Source organism: Chiroxiphia lanceolata, chromosome 10 (genome assembly GCF_009829145.1).
Source record: "Chiroxiphia lanceolata isolate bChiLan1 chromosome 10, bChiLan1.pri, whole genome shotgun sequence".
Lineage (NCBI taxonomy): Eukaryota > Metazoa > Chordata > Aves > Passeriformes > Pipridae > Chiroxiphia > Chiroxiphia lanceolata.
This window is the reverse complement of record NC_045646.1, coordinates 3,680,142-3,698,032: the sequence shown is the minus strand read 5'-3', so window position 1 is coordinate 3,698,032 and position 17,891 is coordinate 3,680,142. Positions and strand designations below refer to the sequence as shown.

General features: G+C 42.9%; 1 protein-coding gene across 2 annotated transcripts in view; it reads left to right on the top strand.

The window, feature by feature from the left end:
- The window catches only part of GOLIM4 (golgi integral membrane protein 4), a 29,987-nt gene extending 12,914 nt beyond the window's left edge, over positions 1–17,073 (top strand). The window contains exons 3-16 of one of the 2 annotated variants that reach the window (XM_032698000.1): positions 653–702; positions 1,427–1,480; positions 1,997–2,147; positions 3,469–3,551; positions 4,175–4,258; positions 7,701–7,868; positions 8,713–9,045; positions 10,265–10,503; positions 10,938–11,017; positions 11,403–11,515; positions 12,637–12,804; positions 13,219–13,287; positions 14,821–14,901; positions 15,233–17,073. In XM_032698000.1, coding sequence (XP_032553891.1) covers positions 653–702; positions 1,427–1,480; positions 1,997–2,147; positions 3,469–3,551; positions 4,175–4,258; positions 7,701–7,868; positions 8,713–9,045; positions 10,265–10,503; positions 10,938–11,017; positions 11,403–11,515; positions 12,637–12,804; positions 13,219–13,287; positions 14,821–14,901; positions 15,233–15,394 — 1,835 coding nt within the window. In that variant the 3' untranslated portion in view covers positions 15,395–17,073. The remainder of the gene's footprint in view (positions 1–652; positions 703–1,426; positions 1,481–1,996; positions 2,148–3,468; positions 3,552–4,174; positions 4,259–7,700; positions 7,869–8,712; positions 9,046–10,264; positions 10,504–10,937; positions 11,018–11,402; positions 11,516–12,636; positions 12,805–13,218; positions 13,288–14,820; positions 14,902–15,232) is intronic. The other variant, XM_032698001.1, reaches the window with a different exon arrangement.
- Positions 17,074–17,891: the final 818 nt, after the last annotated feature.

The window sequence follows — 17,891 nt, the reverse complement described above, 5'->3', positions numbered from 1 at the left end:
TACCAAAACCATGGGATCTCTTCCTGCATTCAGCAGGATTCAGTCGTCTGAGTTTTCTCCCTCTTTTGTAGTTTTAAATTCACCACAGTTTTCAGAGTAAAGCCTCTGTTCTTCCTAAAACTGAGGGCTTGGGTGCTGAATTAAAACTGCTACTTTAGCACAGATGAAAAGGAGTAAGAAATGATTCTCACCGTGAGGTTCTCGGTGGGTTTCTGGTGCCATCTAGTGTAGGACGGTCCTGCTGCTGCCCGAGGGTGAGACAGTGTTTCCAAACCCTAAAAAGAGGATCGAGGAACAAACGAGGGAACGTTTTCTCATCTCCAAGAATACACAATTTATAAATAAATGTCATTTTCCTTTTGAATGATGCTCATGGGCCCATCCAGAGTCTTGAGCTTCTACCTCTCTATGTCACACCAAGATGTGAAACTTTTAAATGAAAACAGTTTGTGAAACTGTGATACCTTTTAACAAAAGTAAATTCAGCATTTTGTTAAATTCTTCATTTTTTAAGGTCTTTTTAAGAAAATTGTATCTGCACAAGTATTCAGCTCTTAACAGAATTTATGTATGCAACAGTCAAGTTATTTAAGCACAGATTCTTATCTTCCTGTTCTTTTTTTCATCAGTACTCTCCCTTTTTATGTTGCAGATTTTCTTGTTTATAAACTGGAAGCACAGGAAACACTAAATAAAGGAAGGGTAAGTCATCTTTCCTAGTACAAGTTTTTAATAGCTGAGAAAGGAAATGCTTTGCAATTATAACTGTTCAAAGAAAGAGGTCCTGGAAAATACTAATTGAAAGAGCTCTCACTTATCTCAGTCTACTCTGCATGCATAAGTGCTCTCCAACTCCTAATTATTGGAGCTGTAGTAGGAGATACTAATATCTCTCCAGAAAATTAATTTAGAAAATATCCTCCTATTTATATTATGGTAGTTCAAACATAATGTTCTTATATTTAAGGGGAAGGGGGAATGAGAAGGTGTTAGAAATCTTTTTGTAGCTTAGTCCACAGGGAAAAGCACAGTGACAGCTTTCTAACACGTGGTCTTTGAACTGGAAAGCATAAAAACATCAAGAAACTTTGTTTTATATACCAAGTGCCAGAAGCAAAACTGTATCTGGCAGAGGACCCAGAGACCTGTAGGGAACTCTTTATAAAGCGAGTAAATTAGGATTTTATGGGTATTTCATGTTGAAACTGGGGAGCAGTTTGTGAGCTGAGTAATGTGAGTTAAAATGTGTTGTTGCTGCAGCAAGTGCAGAGTGTATGTGCCTGCTCTGCTCCAGAGCAAGGGGGAGGGTGAATTTGTTTCCTGGGGAGTTACATCCCTTATCTTGTGACTCCTAAATAACTGGCCGAATGGAATTTAGAGGAATGTCAGTGTGGTTCTGTTTGACACCGGTGTTTGTGTTTTACAGCAAGACTCCAACAGCAGATACAGTGCTCTGAGTGTCCAACACCAGATGCTGAAGGTGGGTAACTGGGGCAGCAGGACACCAGTGTCCTGTCAAACTGGTTATGCTGGGGGGATACAGCCCTGCTGGGTTCTGGTTCATTCCAGAATGTCAGGACATGTATGGTGCCTTCCTCTCTCAACAGTAGCCTTAAAAGATGATTTACTGCAGTTTTTCCCAGTCAGACTTTCCAGGGGGGATAATTTAATCTTATCAAATGCAATTGTTGTAGGGAATGCTGACTTATCAGCCCTCACATAGTTTGGCATGTGAAGATTTTCTTAGACACATTGAGCAGCTCCCAGAGGGACAGTGCAATGTGGGCTGAGGTGACAGAGCCCTGGAACAGGACACTGCTCATCACAGAGATCATTCTGTGTTTGAGAGGAGCTTCAGTGTGCATGCTTTGAATAATAACCTCCCTGTGATGAATGCTTCCCATTCATCTGTGCTTATTAAACAAATTGCCAAAGACAATATTAGCCAGATATGCAGATACAGAACTGCTCCACTGTCCCAACTTGGTATTTGCAGAGTCAACATGAAGAACTGAAGAAGCAGCACGCTGACCTCGAGGAAGATCACAGAAAACAAGGAGAAGAGTTTAGCAGGACATTCAGTGTTCACAAGGAGAGATACTTGCAGCTGCAGCAGGAGAAAGAGCAGGAGATCTCCAAGCTGAAGGGTAAATCTCACCTGTGTCTGGCTTTCCCATTAAATTCTGTGTTTGCCATTGTGTTTTGTGCGAGGTGAGAGAGGCATTTTCTCTGTTCTCACTCACAGGTCAGTCATGCATCTTCTGCCTCCTGCTAAGTTACATTTTACTGATGATTGTCTGTGGCCTCTTTCTGAAATCTGTTCATGTGTGCTTTGTGTTTGTATCTGGGTTAGAGAAATAGTAAGAAACTCAGCACTTAAAAGCCTGTCAAGTGTCAGAGGCTGTTTAGCCAGACTTTCATTTTTACTTCTAAGACTTGTATAAACCTGGAAAAATACTTTTACCTCTTTATTGTTTTTTGTAATTGAAACGGAATCTAAGAGTATTTGCCACTTCTATCAGAGATTTAATTGTGCCTCTTCATGAAGTGACTTTATATACATTTTAGGCCTCATTTTCCCCTCTGTGTATCAGCTCCTCTGAAACACCTGCATACCTGGATGATGAAGTCATGTTTTACTCTTGGCATCTAGTTTCCTGTTAAATAGATTCTTGGCAGTTTTCAGGCTTCTTCAATCCTCATTACACAATTCCATGGAACAAAAGGATGGGGCTGTCCCCACCAGGGCCCTCAGCCAGGCTCTGCCATGTGTCACTGACTCAGGAGTTAGTTTTGGAGCTGTCTGCAGCTTTGTCTGCAGAGGCTTTTGAAGGATTTTGTGTTTATTAGCTCTGCCTTGGCAGCACAGTCACACAGTGAGCTGGGCTGAGCTGGGTTGCAGCCTGGCAGCCTGGAGTGTGGGAACAACCTGCCCATGTCTGCTCACGATATTCCACATCAATATCATGTAAAAAGTGGGAATACAAGCCCCTCTCCCTGATCCCAGAAGCTTTTTAAGCATTCTGGCCATCTTGGCATCCCTTCCAAAGGAATAACCTGGTCCTACCACAGAAAATTCTCACTCACCAGATGCCATGTGGGGGGAGAGAGGAGGGTTTTTTCCTCTCTGCCTTTCAAAGATTCAGCTTTCCATAAGGAATTTTACCATCTGCAGTGCCCAGCGGGAGCAGTGATGCAGAGTTCCAGATGCAGACTGAGTGCACCGATATAAAATTTAATCAAATGTTACAATTTTCTGCTTGAAAATGTAAAGCTTTTCATAGGGCTGGGGAGAGATGTAACAAAACCAAACCATACAGTTATTCTAATTCATTTTTACTGTAGCAGTTGTGTGGGATTTTGTGTAGATTGTGTTACACTCTCGGTTTTGGTGCTTAGCCTGGTATTATAAATCTGAGCAGGTTTAAATTCTGTAGTAATATTCTGTGTGTCATTTCTTTTCAACAGAATCCCTGTATAACTTGCGGGAGGAGAACAGGCAGTTGAGAAAAGCTCACCAAGACATTCACACCCAGCTGCAGGATGTCAAGGTAGGCTTTGCTCCGAGGAGAGCTTTCAGCATTAGGAAAAAAATTTCCCAAGTTTTCACGAGCCAGAATTAGGCTGTGCTGAAAACTTGTAGTTTCTGTTGTGTGGCCAAAAGGAGAGGAATATGGCTGAACTGGATTTCTTGTCTTTGGCCACCTGCACTTAAGGTAAATTGCTCATTAAAAAAAAAAAAAAAAAACAGGGAAAAAAACCCCAACCCAAACCCAAAAAACAAACAAATGAAAAAACCCACAACAATGAAGTATTTAGTATAGAAATTACAATTGGGAATTTTTGCAAGTTAAGAACGGAGTTTTGGCAAAACTCAATGCCTGATGTTTTCCAGCTCTATTCCTTTAAAACATTCATCATCATCATCTCCCCCAGCTTTTAATTTTATTTTAGCTACACAAATCCTGGCCTCCAAATTCCCTTCCGTGGTGTGCTCGCTTCCTCTGTCTGTTTAATATGCCTTCCATGTTAAATAAATAAGTGCTGTCATTCCAGCTCAGGATTTTCCTTTCAAAATAAATTGAATTCTCTTCCTAGTTCAAAACCCCTCAGCCTCCCTAATTTACCTTTACGAACTTTATGTAAAACGTGTAATGTTCTTCTTTTTGTGTAGCAACAGCATAAGAACTTGCTGTCCCAGCACAACCAGCTTGTGGTGACATTGGAAGACCACAAGAGTGCACTAGCTGCTGCTCAGGTCAGAAGGAAAGCAGCTTCTCCTGGCTCTCAGCTTCCTCAAACTCTGTTTTTCCTGGTTCACTGCAGTGTGGTGCATGTGGCCTTTGGCATGCTGGGATTTCACTGGCACTGTGCTGCACTCAGAGGGAAGTGCATGAGTTCAAGGGTGGCTCTTAAGAAGCTGCAACAATTCACAGGGCTGTCAGAAAACAAAAAAAAAGCTCTATTACTACAGGCCCGAGAGTGCATGTGTTACTCATAACCAGAGTATCTCTGCTTCCATGGCAGCTGCCAATACCTTTCTTCCTCTGCCTTCTCTGATAAAACTCCTGTTAGTTGAACATCCCACGCTCTGATGTTCACATTTATCACTTACAAAGACCTGGCTGCTGGTATAAAGTCTCTTTTTGTGTGTGACTGGAATGTCTACAAGGTTTTCATAGAATCCCAGAATGGTTTGGGTTGGAAGGGACCTTAAAGATAATCTCATCCCACCCCCTGCCATGGGCGGGGACACCTTCCCCTACCCCAAGTTGCTCCAAGCCCCATCCAACCTGGCCTTGGACACGTCCAGGGATGGGGCAGCCACAGCTTCCCTGGGCAATGGACATCAGTGCAGCAGCAAAGTATATATGGAGGAATAAATATGTATTTACATTTTAAACTCTGGGTGGAACAGAAATTAATTTAGAAAAAAAAGCAGCAGCATTATGTTTCTTAACTGTCATTTTGAAGGGAACTATCCATGAAGCACAAACTGTTGCAGGCTCAGTCAGCTGTGCCAGTACAAGCTGTGTGGACCACAGGGAATCTGAAAGCAGGAGTAATGTTGGAGCAGAGGAAGACTGTTGGTGAATGATCAGAGGGAAAGGCAGTTAGGCAGTGTGAATTTACTTTTATTCCTGATTGATTTTCTTCATTTAAGCAAAATGAAGAAAAAAATCCACAAAATCATTATCAGCATTAAAAGCATTGGATCTTATTTTTTTCCCCAGCTCTCCTTGTTGTGCATGTCAATATGTGCAGATATTCAAAAAATAGGGAAAGATCAGAAAATTCCCTCTTCGATAAATATCTGAGGAATCTTAATCTCCAGTACTAAAACATGCTGACAGCTAATTTTAAGTTCTTCTCCCACTGGCCACGTTTGCTACTTGGTACATGTTTGCTAACAACTGAAGTTCCACAGGGGCAGAGGCAGGACCTGATTTAAGGTTCACCAAATCCAAAGGGAAGCTCCATATACTTCTCCTGGCTTGGATTCAGCCCTTTAATTATAAAACCTGTGTCACAAAAAGCCTTTCTGTCTGCAATCAGGATGTGGCATTTGTCCTGTGGAGAACCTTTCCTTCAAGGAGAGGGTCTTGCCCACGCTTTCAGAACAGAGGGTATTTTGCACCATTGCAAACCAGCTGCAGAAAGTTCCCAAGGGATTATTTCACAGCTCCAGAAGCGATTCCTCCATTCCTACGTGTGTTCTAGACATTGAATACCAGCAGTCAATACTGCACTAAAGAATTTGTGACCTGAATCTTTAAAACACTGTAGTCTTTGTGCTTTTCCACAGCCAGACTGATTAATTATTTATTTTAATAAACCCTGTTTTCTACCTTTTAAGCTGTGGCCTTGAATCAGAATGTTCGGTTTAGTGACTCAGCAGTTGAACAGAGTGCTTGAATTCAGATCTGGATGTGCACTGTTTAAATATCATAGAAACCTGGAATGATGTGGGTTGGAAGGGATCTTAACACTCATCTCACTCCATCCCTGTTCCATAGGGCATCTTCCACTATCCCAGGTTGCTCCAAGCCCTGTCCAACCTGCCCTTGGGCACTTCCAGGATGGGACAACCACAGCTTCTCTGGGCAACCTGTGCCAGGGCCTCCCCACCCTCACAGGGAACAATTAATTCTTAATATCTAATCTAACCCCTTCCTCCTTCAGCTTAAGGCATTTCCCCTTTGTCCTGTCCCTCCATGCCCTTGTGAAAAGTCCCTCTCCAGCCTTCCTGTGATCCCCCTTCAGGCACTGGAAGGGGCTTTCAGGTCTCTCTGGAGCCTTCTCCTCTCCAGATGAACATCCCCAGCTCTCCCAGCCTGGCTCCAGAGCAGAGGAGCTCCAGCCCTTGGAGCATCTCTGTGGCTTCCTCTGGACTCATTCCAACACATCCCAGCGCGTTCATCTCTCTGCATGGTCAGCAAGTGGGGAAAAAAGAATCAAAGACCTGTGTTTTAGTATTACATTCAGTAAATATTACTTTTTCCTGTAAAATTTCTGTTTGACCTCTCCAGCAGTTAATCAGGAAGCAGGAGTATCCCTCTGGAATAACAAGAATGACTGTGCACTCTGCTTTGCTTTTAGGCCTGTCTGTTTTATCAGAGGCTTTTTGGAGGTGCTTTGAGGTGTGTCTGCCTTCAGAGCTGGGCTGTGCTGCCCCATGTCAACCTGTAGCACTGGGGGTGTTGTTTTGTGTGAGTGTTGTGCTCCAAGGCTTCCTGCCTGTGCTGCTCCTGCAGTGCTGTGATACCACAGAGCACACACAGTGACACCAAGGGGGAACCACAAAGTTTTTAACCTGAATTTTATAAAGGATTATTAAATACACCTCTGGTTTCAAACTGGTAGCAAATACCCCCACCACCTCCACAGGAGCAGCAGAGAAACCCTCTGTTGGGGCACCACCTTTGTATGTGCTGGGCAGCTTTTATACATCCTGCCCATCCCAAAAAAATTTACTTACATTTGATAACCTTTCTTGTACATGTGCTGCAGAGCCAGGGACTGGTGCCTCAACCCATCTGGATTTTCTTTAAAGCCTTTTGAAAGTATCCTGATCTTGCACAAAGTTAAACAGCAAATCAAATTACAACATTTTACCATTGCATTTCAGGAAGACTTTAGAAATTTACATTTTCTTTCTACTTCTTCTCTTTTTTTTTTTTCCTTGCTCTTTGCCAGTGGTGTGCTATGACTTTCTTTGCCTCAGTTCTTTATGTTGGCTGTTGTCTCATGGAACACCTGGCTTATTGTTGAGGATTTGGCATTTTCATGACATGTATGTACTTTAAAACCACTGTTTCTGGAAGAGCTGCACTTCTTTCTACCGGCAAAGGAGAAGTTGTGGTGCTCTCCATTTCCTTTGCTTTAGGCTGCCAGGAAAACTGCATCACCCCCTTCTGACACTTCTGCTTGGCATGAATAAACCAGATCTTCCTCTTTGTCCCACAGAGTTGTTTCTAATACACTTTGTATGCATGTGCACTTTGGCTGAAAAGATCCTGATAAATCAGTGTTATCTAATGTGTGGAGATAAAACCTGTTTCAAAACTCCTGTCCCTTCTCCTCCCTGGAATATCAAGTCTTTCCACCACCACGTGTCCTGCCAGCAAGTTTACACCGAGGCAGCTACTTTTTACTGAGAAATTAGTTTGTACACACTATAATTAACATGCTGACTTTAGTCCCAGGTGGAGGAATACAAACAGCTGAAGGACACCCTCAAAAAAATACCGAGTTTCCAACAGCCTGAGAAGCTGGAAGGAGGAAATGAGCAGCCTGAGGTGCGAGGACTGTCCCCCCACAGCGACTTCCCAGAGCACCAGGGACCTGTGACCCAGGAGCACCAGGAGGTAGGAAGTACTGACTGGCTTCATACACCACAGAAATGGTTCTTATTCAGCAAAACCTGTGCTGAAAGTCTGTTAGAAGTGTGTTTTTATTTGTCACATCTTGAGTAAAGCAGTGAGGAACGGTTTGGTCTTACAGATAAAAATATATTCATGGTGACCTTTTCTCGTGTGACTGTAAGGCAGTTTTAAGTGTATTTGTGTCAGCTGTTTTAAGGAGTTGTTAAAAATCTTAACTTCCTGAATAAGTGGTCTCTAAAATTTTAGATGCCTCATGTGTTACAGAAGAGCTTGAACAAGTTCTGAAGAAATCGTGTTTTATAAAATTCCAGTGGCACATTAAGGTCAGGGTCTTTAAAACTAACACACTCTCCAATGTTCAAGAAGAAAACATGAAGTCTAGATGTTACAAAATCAGTTGTGTTTTTGTTTTACAAGAATTCTCAGCTGGCAGAACCCACAGGAAATAAAAATCATGGAATCATTCAGGTTGGAAAAGAACTTTAAGATCATTGAGTCCAACCATTAACCCAACACTGCCAAGGCCACCACTAAAATGTGTCTGTAAAATAGAAAATTGTAAGAGTTTTTGTTCCACTTCAGATAAAATGAGGCTTAACCTGCTCAGTGATGTAACTGTACAACACCTTGTGTAGCTGTGCAGAGCCACGAATCAGTAGTGACACTGTTTGGCAGGAGGAGTAGCTTGTTCCAAACCTTGGCCCTCCTGCCAGCAGGTTCAGTGCTCCAGGCTGGGATAAAGGATCTATATCTGTCCTTGGCTCTCTTGAAACTAAAAAAACTCCATAATATCTTGTACACACATAATCCTGTGCGTGTTTTGCAGAATGAGAAGCCAAAAGAGAGAGGAGAAATAAATACCCAGGAACAAGCAGACAGGGCTGAGCCCTTCCACCTCCGGGGAAGGGCTAATGAGGGCCAGCATCCCAAAGAGCTGAATATTCAGGAGCAACAAGAGGCTGGAGAAGATGTCGAGCAACGTGCTGATCAAGTTGAAGAAGAACGCAAAAAGGAACTTCAGGAGGAAGAAATGGAGCAGGCAGGTCAGCCTGAGCACTTAGGGGAGGAACAGGATCAAGTCCCAGAAGAGCATGAATGGAAAAAGCAGGAGCAGAAAGAAGAAGAAACCAACATGTTGGGTGATCACCTCCAGTCAGAGGTATGGAGCTCCTCTAATTGATCAGATTTGCTGCTTAAATGAGGCTGCTCTTATCATTGCTGGTCCTGTATTGCACTCACCTATTCCTAGATAAAACCAGTGTTGTGTTTATAGAAAGTTTGGGATTCAGAGCACTCACTGCCTTTTAGATAAAATTACTGTCACATTCATAGAAAATTTGGGATTCAAAGCACTTGGTTGCATAGGATTCAGGCTCAGCTTGAGCACACTTGTACTGCAGTGCTGGCCAAATCTTAATGAACATTAATTCTGCTGATAAAAAGGAACGGGTGGATAAAAAAGAGCAGCAGCCTGAATCTTGTCTCCTGCTTTAAATCTGAGGCCTCTGGCAGCTGCTGAAGCACACAGCAGGTGAGAATGGGGCTTATCTTCAGCCCTGTGATGGAGAGATGTCCTGCTTTGTTAATGTGATGCATCTCATCAAATTGAGGTGTTTTTCCTTGTCAGATAAACCTGCCTTCTGCAAACACTTTGCCATCTAAATGCTCATCATCATTTGACAGGAAATTTTAACTGCCAGGTGAACATGACTGGAATAGCCAAGGGAAATCAATGCTCAGCAACAACCAGTCTTGCTCTGTGCAGCCCTAAATAAAACCAGCAAATCCTGGATTTGCATTCTAGATTGGATCTCCAGTGGAAAATGTATTTTACTGGCCTCACCTTAGGCTTTGTTAACGCTCTCTCTGCTGGCAGATTGTGTAACTCTAGGGTGATGAGAAGCTGTTGCTGAAGAGGTGCAGTGGGTCAGAACAGCAGCAATGGGTTAAGCTGTGAAACTGGAGTTATTTTAAGTTATTGCTGAGTGTAAAAAATGTGCAGTGTCTCACTCAAGGCTAAAAGCAACCCCCACTGAGATTACCAGTGAAATCAATGGAAACATTTGCTGTCTTGTCAGCCATCAAAACCTCCTTAGACTGGTAGTATATTGGGGGGGGTTATATTATTGATGTGTGAGAAAAGGAAAGGAAAGGTTGGCATCCCCCAAAACGTGATCTTCTCTTGTTCCACGAACACCTCAACACTTCCAGTCTGTGTTAAAAAATAAAATAATTTAAACTTTAAGCAGAGACGGGAAAACTTAAAATAATCTTGCTGTAATTTTGCTGCACAGTTTTCCCTCTGGACAGGTTTCTCCCTGCTTGTTCCTGATCACTGAAACGATGATTAATCTGTGGCTAACACATTTCTTGGACAGATAACACCAACAAAAGCTGTACCAAAGAGACAAAAACCAGCTTACGAGCAACAGCTGGAGCAGCAGCATCTTGGAGCCCAGAGAGCAGAGGAGGCCAACCAGCTCCGGCAGCACCAGGAGTCGCTGCACCAGCAAAGGCTGCGGGGGCAGATCCTGAGGCAGCAACAGCTCCAGGAGAAAGAGCTCCAGCTCCACAAACAGGCAGAACAAGGGGAAAAACTCTACAAAACCCAGCTCAGGTTAAATTCTTCTATGTGAATTTGTCGTGGTCTGTGCTCGAGGTTTCGTGGTGTGAGCCCTGTTGTGCTCCCTTGCCCCTGAGGGCAGTTTCCCGGGGGGTCCTGTTGACTATTTCCTTGAAGAGCTGGAATTTTGCTTTCCTAAAATTCGCCGTCCTGACTTTGCTCTTTGCCTGATCCATAGCCATCAGGACTGCGAACTCCACACAGAGATACAAGCACAGAGTTGGTGCAGCAGGACAGGAAAGTCTTTGTTCTATCAGTTGTATTTCAGGGAAGGTGATGGGAGAAAAATATCCAGTAATAGAAAATGAAATTGGAACCCATTCTGGCAGGTGCTGAGAGAGGCAGAGGTGCAGGTGGAGGGTTTGTTTATTAAAGCAGAAACACACTTTTTTGAAACTGAAATGATGTTTGGCATTTAATGTTCTCAGCCAACAGGCTCATTATGATAACATGGACCAGGATATTGTACAAGGGGAAGAAGAGCAAGGGATTCAGGAAGAGGAAGGAGGTAAGCAAAGATTCCTGTCCCTGCCATGCTCACAGGTTCCCTGTGTACTGCCTTGCATGGGAGAGTTTAATATTCATTTCATATGCAGTTTGGATTCAAGTGAAACATAAACTTGCAACTTAAAACCAGAAGCTCAAATAACCCTGACTGAACTGACTGAGTGGAATAGAGGAGTTAGTAAAGATCATATTCACATTCCTGAATGAAAAAGTGTCCTTTTGATTGAGCTCCTAGGATAGGGCTTTGTGGATCTTGGTTACATTCCTGGCTCTGTCTATGGGTTTGTTTGATCTCTTTAAATTATATAGAATCATGGAATGGTTTGGGTACGAAGGGACTAACTGAAAACTGCTCTAATACAATAATAACCTAAGAAATTTTTCAGCTTATGAACATGACAACCAGCACCAGGATGAAGGTGAAGATGATGATCAAAATAATGCAAATGAACAGCAAGAACCAGAACATCAAGCAGAAAATCAGCAGGCTGATGAATCAGTGAGTATGAATTAAGATGCTGGGGATTGCAGTCGTTACTGAAGTGAGAACCCACAGGTCTCGTCTGACATAATTGCGTGTTACAGAAATAAGATGAAGAGAGGTCTGCTAGGGAGACAGGTTTGACAGTTTAAAACAACATCTAAAATCTATTTAAAGCTGTCTTTATTGATTTGGGAAGAAATCAAAAAGAAGCTTCCTTGTTGGAAGCAAATTGCTTATTTCCACATTCCTTTGATCTGTGCTTTAAGTGGAATAAAGGATTTGGACTTAGCTGGGACTTGAACAGGTAAATCTGGCCTCAGAAAAATAACATGAGTGGTCAGTCAGAAAGAGCTGAGATGGTATTTTTGTTGCTGTGGTTAGTTAAGAGGGTAAGAGCCAACTCAAGAGCCACTGAAACCAGCTGGAGTCAATACAGAACTGTGAGGCTTTGAAGGAGGAAGTAGGTGAGCACTGAACTGACTGCACAGAGACCTGGGTGCAGCAGAGTCAGTCCTGTGCCTTCCCCCAAACTCTGTTTCACCTGCTGCTGTGGAACATCAAGGGTATTTTCTTTACTCCCCTTCAGCAAATTAAAGTGTATAGTAAATAATTCCAGAGGACCTTTTACTTGTTAGCTATAAAGTTACAGAACTACTCTTACTGAATGATAAGCAGAAAGAAAATGCTCCTTTTCTGGATGGCAAAGATGAAAGGTGACTGTTGTTTTGTTTTATTACAGACATAGACAAGGTCAATAGTGCAGGACAGTCTGGTACTGAAGGATCACATCAGCTCTCTGGAGCCAGGAGCATTTAAACCCTTATCTTTGTTCACCTGGCCTTATCAGGCACTGTCAGTTGTCAGATAGTCAATAAACAAAAGTTGTTCAACAGCCTCTGTGAAACAGGTCATGAGATTCAGTCTAGTTTTTAGCAGACACCTGTACTTCTGCTCTGTCTCTGCCCAGTGCTGAGGTGTTTTTACCCAGTGAGCCCTGATCCTGTAGAGATTCCAGCTGCTGTCAGTGGGGATGGAGTTGGTTCTAGCACAGCTCATGCCAGTGTAGCTTTCAAGGGAGAGAGAATTTGACCATGAATTAAAAATGTGTGTTTAACATTCACTTCTGAAAATTGCAGAAGGCAGCCATGGAAGATGTGAATCCTGCTGACGACCCCAATAATCAGGGAGAAGATGAATTCGAGGAAGCTGAGCAAGAGCGAGAAGAAAACCTACCAGATGAAAATGAAAAGCACAAGGAAGCCAGTCAGAAACAAGGACATCCAGGAATGGAAGAGCACTTGGTGGTCAGTAAAGGGAAAGGAGGAACCCACAGGGCCTCTTCAGGAGGTCAGATGCTGCACATTTCAACCCTGTTAAAGCTATAAACTCCTCCAGACAGAGACAATCTGTATTGTTATGGCTTTGGTTTTTAGTGGTGTGAATATTCCACTGTCTTCCTGCTTAGTATGGAAGGTCTTGCTGTATTCTGTGAAGTAGTTTTTCTTATAATCATCCTGCTGTTTTTCAAGTGAGGGCAGTTTTGAATCAGGTAACCAGGCTCTCACTGCTGCTAATGAAGGAACTCAAACTTCTTATGCCATTGTTGTTATTTTAGCTTTACATGGAGTTTTAGTTCCAGAACAAGAAGCTTTAATCTTCAGTCTCCTAAAGTTAATAGACATGCACTAGAACTGAATTGTTCTGTGATCTTTGTGCAGATGGCAGGAAACCCCGACCAGCAGGAAGATAATGTGGATGAACAATACCAGGATGAGGGAGAAGAGGAGGTAAGAACACAGACCTCAAGCATATGTGGACTTAGGTAGCAGAGCACATCTCCATTAACATTCAGCCTTGATTTCCTTTATAACTGCAGCATGAACCCAAGTCACTTTGTCTGACTTCAACAAACCTAAAGCCTTTGCCATTACTCAGCTGTCCCCTTCTGGATACATTCAGGGTTTCTCATGCAATCCATCAGTCTTCCATGCCACACAGTGTTAATTGGGCAATAATTGAAAAGATTAAGCCAATCACAACACGAGAAAAAATTCCTGAAAACCTCAAGGTCACAGAAAACCTCATTAATGTCTAATCACACACTGCTGTTCTGGGCAAACTGCTTCCTTGGCCACTCACTCACTCTTTAGCTCTGACTTTGATTTATTGGTGCTCCTCCTGAGCAATCCAAGCTGTGTGCAGGCAGGAGCCACCCTGCAGGCCCTCAACACCTACCTGATTCATTCCTGCTCTCTGCTTCACACATAATGCTGTACAAAAAGCAGTGGAATCAGCTGCTCCTTACTCCCTGCTGGGGAGCACTTTGTCTGGATTAGCTGGGATGCACTCAGCATTCACCAATTCAGAATACCGTTCCTTACATCAAACCAGCTCATTAGGAACTGGGAATGATTGGCTTCTGGCATCTCCTTTTTGGCTTACAGGAAGCAATTCAATACATGGGCTATGCCCAGTGTGCTTACTGGAAGTAGTAAAGTAATGGGGATTAGTTTCTTTAGTAGGTTGACTCAAATATTACACATTGCTCTTGAAATCTTTCCCTCAAAGTGATCCTGGTGTGAGGGGTGCATCTTACCCAGCTTGCACTGTTTGGAGCAAATAACAGGATCCTCCGAAAGAAAATCAGGTTTGCTGCAAAAAGCATTCCTCTTTCATATTTGCACCTAACGTGGAAAGTGGGACATGGAATTGAGGGAGAGTGCTGACAGAACAGAAACAAGTGAGAGATCCAAGAGCTGAACATCTGGGAAACAGATTCAGCATGACCTGCTCTCTCCAAGGATAGCATTGGAAGAGATCGTTCTTTGCTCCCAGTCCCCCACTTGCTCCTTCGTGGTTTTCCAGGAGCAGTGGGCAGAAGGATCTCTCGAAGTCTGGGAGAGCATGGCCAAAGTTACCATTAAATACCTGCATTGCATGCCAGAACTGAAATAGTTCTGGGAGTCCACAGTGGGGTGGGAGTGTCACACACTCTTTTGGTGTATCATGACACAACACTCCTGCTATGAAAGACAAGGAGAAAATAATATCTCTGTAAAGTTAAAGCATGGGATGGAAGGCTAAATGTGTGAGGTCTGTAAGAATTGTAGTTGAAAGTTATATGCTCTCAGAGGGAGTGAGTTTCCTGATTGTTGGATGTTTATGGGTTTTTTATCCTCCTTTAACCTCTCCATGCCCTCTCCTCCCTCCTTTAAAATCTCCATTCTGCAAAAGCAGTGCTGTGAAAATGTGCACAGTTATGCCACAGGCCACTTTCTAAAAGGAAATTAAACCAGGGAGAACATCTCTGTGCTTTGTAGGTCCAGGAAGATTTGACTGAAGAGAAGAAACGAGAACTGGAACACAACGCTGAGGAGCCATATGGTGAAAACGAGGAAAATGTAAGTCCTGGGCAAACCCACAGGTTTGGGGACATGATCAAACCCTGAACACAACTGTGAGCACGTCACAGGGATCTTACATAATTGCTGCAGCTTGCTTTAATCAGAGACCTGAAATTGTCATGCCGTCCCAACTTCATTTTGCTCATCCCTCCACCTCCACAGCAGTTCTTGCTGCCTGGAGGCCTTGGAAAATCTTCTCCTGTTCCTGTCCATCAGCTCTCACAGCTCCAGCTGACAGTTATTTCACTGCCCTAAAATAAACTGTAAGGGAACTGGCACTGAATATCCGTGTGTAATTTTTCCTGTTCTTTTTTTTCCCCCCAATCAGGCAGATGAAAAGAATAACAGAGGGACAGACCAAGAGCAAGAAATGCAAGAAGAGAACAACCAGAAAGAAGTTCATGAAGACAATTATGAGGAGGAAGAAGAGGAGGAGGAGGAGGAAGGCAGAGCTGTTGCAGCAAAATCTCGTAGACGAGGGGAGATGTAGTCCCTGCATTTTTCTTTTTCAGGACACAAATTCCTGTTGTGGTTTGGTTTGGTTTTTTTTAAAGAACTTTTTTTTAGGATATTTAATTTCCAAAAAAAAAAAAAAAGCTTGTGTTTTACACTTTTTACTTTTCTATTAGGTGCCCATATGTTTATATGAATACGGTATTTTGATACTCTAGATTAGGATTTCTTTTCTATTCCAGCTGTACATAAACAGACATCCTCAAGGTTTAATTTTCTCTAATTCTGGGCATGGTTTATAGGGGCCATTTTGGATACATTTTCACCTTGTCCAGGTCTGACAGGGTTGTTTCTTGTAATTTCAGACACATTCAACACTGAAGGAATATTTCTAGTGCCTAAATCCAGTTGACTTTAGTCACTCCAGCTCATTGTCTTCCATGGCGGGATTTATCCTGACTAAGGGCTGGCTATTCCTTGTAACCTCACGAGGACAAGCACAGGCCGAGCTGTTTGCAGGACGAGGCCTTTTCTAGGTGCAGAACAGTTATAAAATATGCAAGCTCTACAAAGCCTTCAGAATGCAGCCAGGTTAACAGCTGTTAATTTTGGCAGCTGTTTATATACGCTTCAATTATGCATTTATTTTAATGAGCATACCCAGGTACCTCAATTACACGCACTGCCTGGCAGCTCATGCAGATGGGGGTGTGTTGGAGGAGCTGGGAACCCATTTAGACTTGAAGCTCCATTATGCCAAATCACAACACTACAGCTGTCACAGGGATGAAGATTTACAGCAGCAACAATTTCGTTGTCCTTGTTAATATATAAAATATTTGACCGGAGAACTATGATTGTGTTGTCTCAGTGCCACGTTTTCTGGAGCCTGCAGAGAGTAACTGAGCTGACATGATTGGTGCAAGATGTTGAACTAAGGCCTTTTTACCTTCTTTTACTTATTTATTTTTTGGAGTCTGTGCTGGGAGGATTTCTGTGTGCCCTGGTGTGAGAATCAGACTCGAGACAAACCCCACAGAAGTTGTTTTGCCCAGCAAACACCTCCAGCACTGCATGTGGAAACCTGAGGGTGGGGGGGACAACACAAAAACTGTGCCTTGCTGTAGGCTATGAACATAATCACAGTGCATGAATTATACAATATTTGTATTGGTACAGACACTAGTTATTTAATATATGTTAAAGGAGAATGGGAATCTGGATTTCCCAGGCTGTGCCCCATTGCTGGAAATGAGGCCCAGGGGAGCTCCCCAAAGTGTGTGTTAATATATAAAACGAAGGATTGGGGGTTTTCCCCTTTTTTAATAATGATGCATAGCAATGTTTTTAGTTTAACTTTTTATATGAATGTAATTTAATTCATTTTTCTACTAACTCAATTATATTAAGTTTTATAGTTGGTTTCCATTCTTTGCAGTTTTCCTAAATGTCCCCAACCCAGTGCTTATGTTTCACAGGAAGATTTTTGTCAACAAGTATTTTGGGTTTTCTAGTTACCATAAATAAGATTTACCTTATGTATAAAAAAGTTTACATGAGACTGTAAAATGTATAATATGTACATAATCTTCAGAATACAATTATTTTGGTAAATTGGCCTGTATTTTTAATGTCACGGTTGCAGTATTTAATTATTTGAGGCATAATAAAACTTGACTGCAGTCAATAAACTAGGACATAGTTACTGATCTTGCACAAGTGTGAGGTTTTGTGTTAGTTTTCCTAACAGTGTGTTTGTATTCCATTTTAATAGAGCAAGTAGGGACAGGCAGGGAAGGAGTTGGAGCTCTTCAGGGGAGTGGTATTTTCAGGGGAGTGGAGCATTTATATTAATGGATACAGCAGTACCCATGGAGATGTGAAAAACAGACTGTCTGCAGTGCAGAGAAAGCCACTCCAAAGCCACCTGCAGGTACAAACTATCCCCCAGCACAGCAGCTTCACAGTAAGCTGCTTCTTGCTCCTTTCCAATTGCTTCAGCAGTTTGCTGGCTGTGGGTGAAATTAAAGAGCTGCTCACAGGTCCCAGTGTCCCAGGGCTCAAAGCAGGTTTATTAAGCAGCTTTAATGATATTCTTTTGGATATCATCCACTTGGGTAACAGGTGGCTCCAGCAAGAGAGACAAAACCCTGCCCAGGACGAGGATAAGGGCTCCCCCTGTGCTGGACCAGTTCCCCACAGATGGATGGTCACTTCAGCAAGCACAGTAAGGGCACATCAGACGTGAACAGGCCAAGAAAGTCTTCACAAGAGCCTGTTCTGTGCTTGATCAAGGGCCTGTTCACTCCAGGCAAGAGTTACTTGATTGAAGATCAACTTTATGAGTGAGACATGAGGCTCAAAACGTGTGTGACACCTCCACAGCACGCCTTGGCCACCACTCCATCAGTTCTGGGGCTTTCCCACACTCCCCAGCCAGCTTTGCTCCCTGCCAGCAGCTCAGAGCTCAGAGATGCAGGACTCAAACCCCAATTCCAATATTTTTGCAAGGTCTCTTGGGAGACCTTGCACAG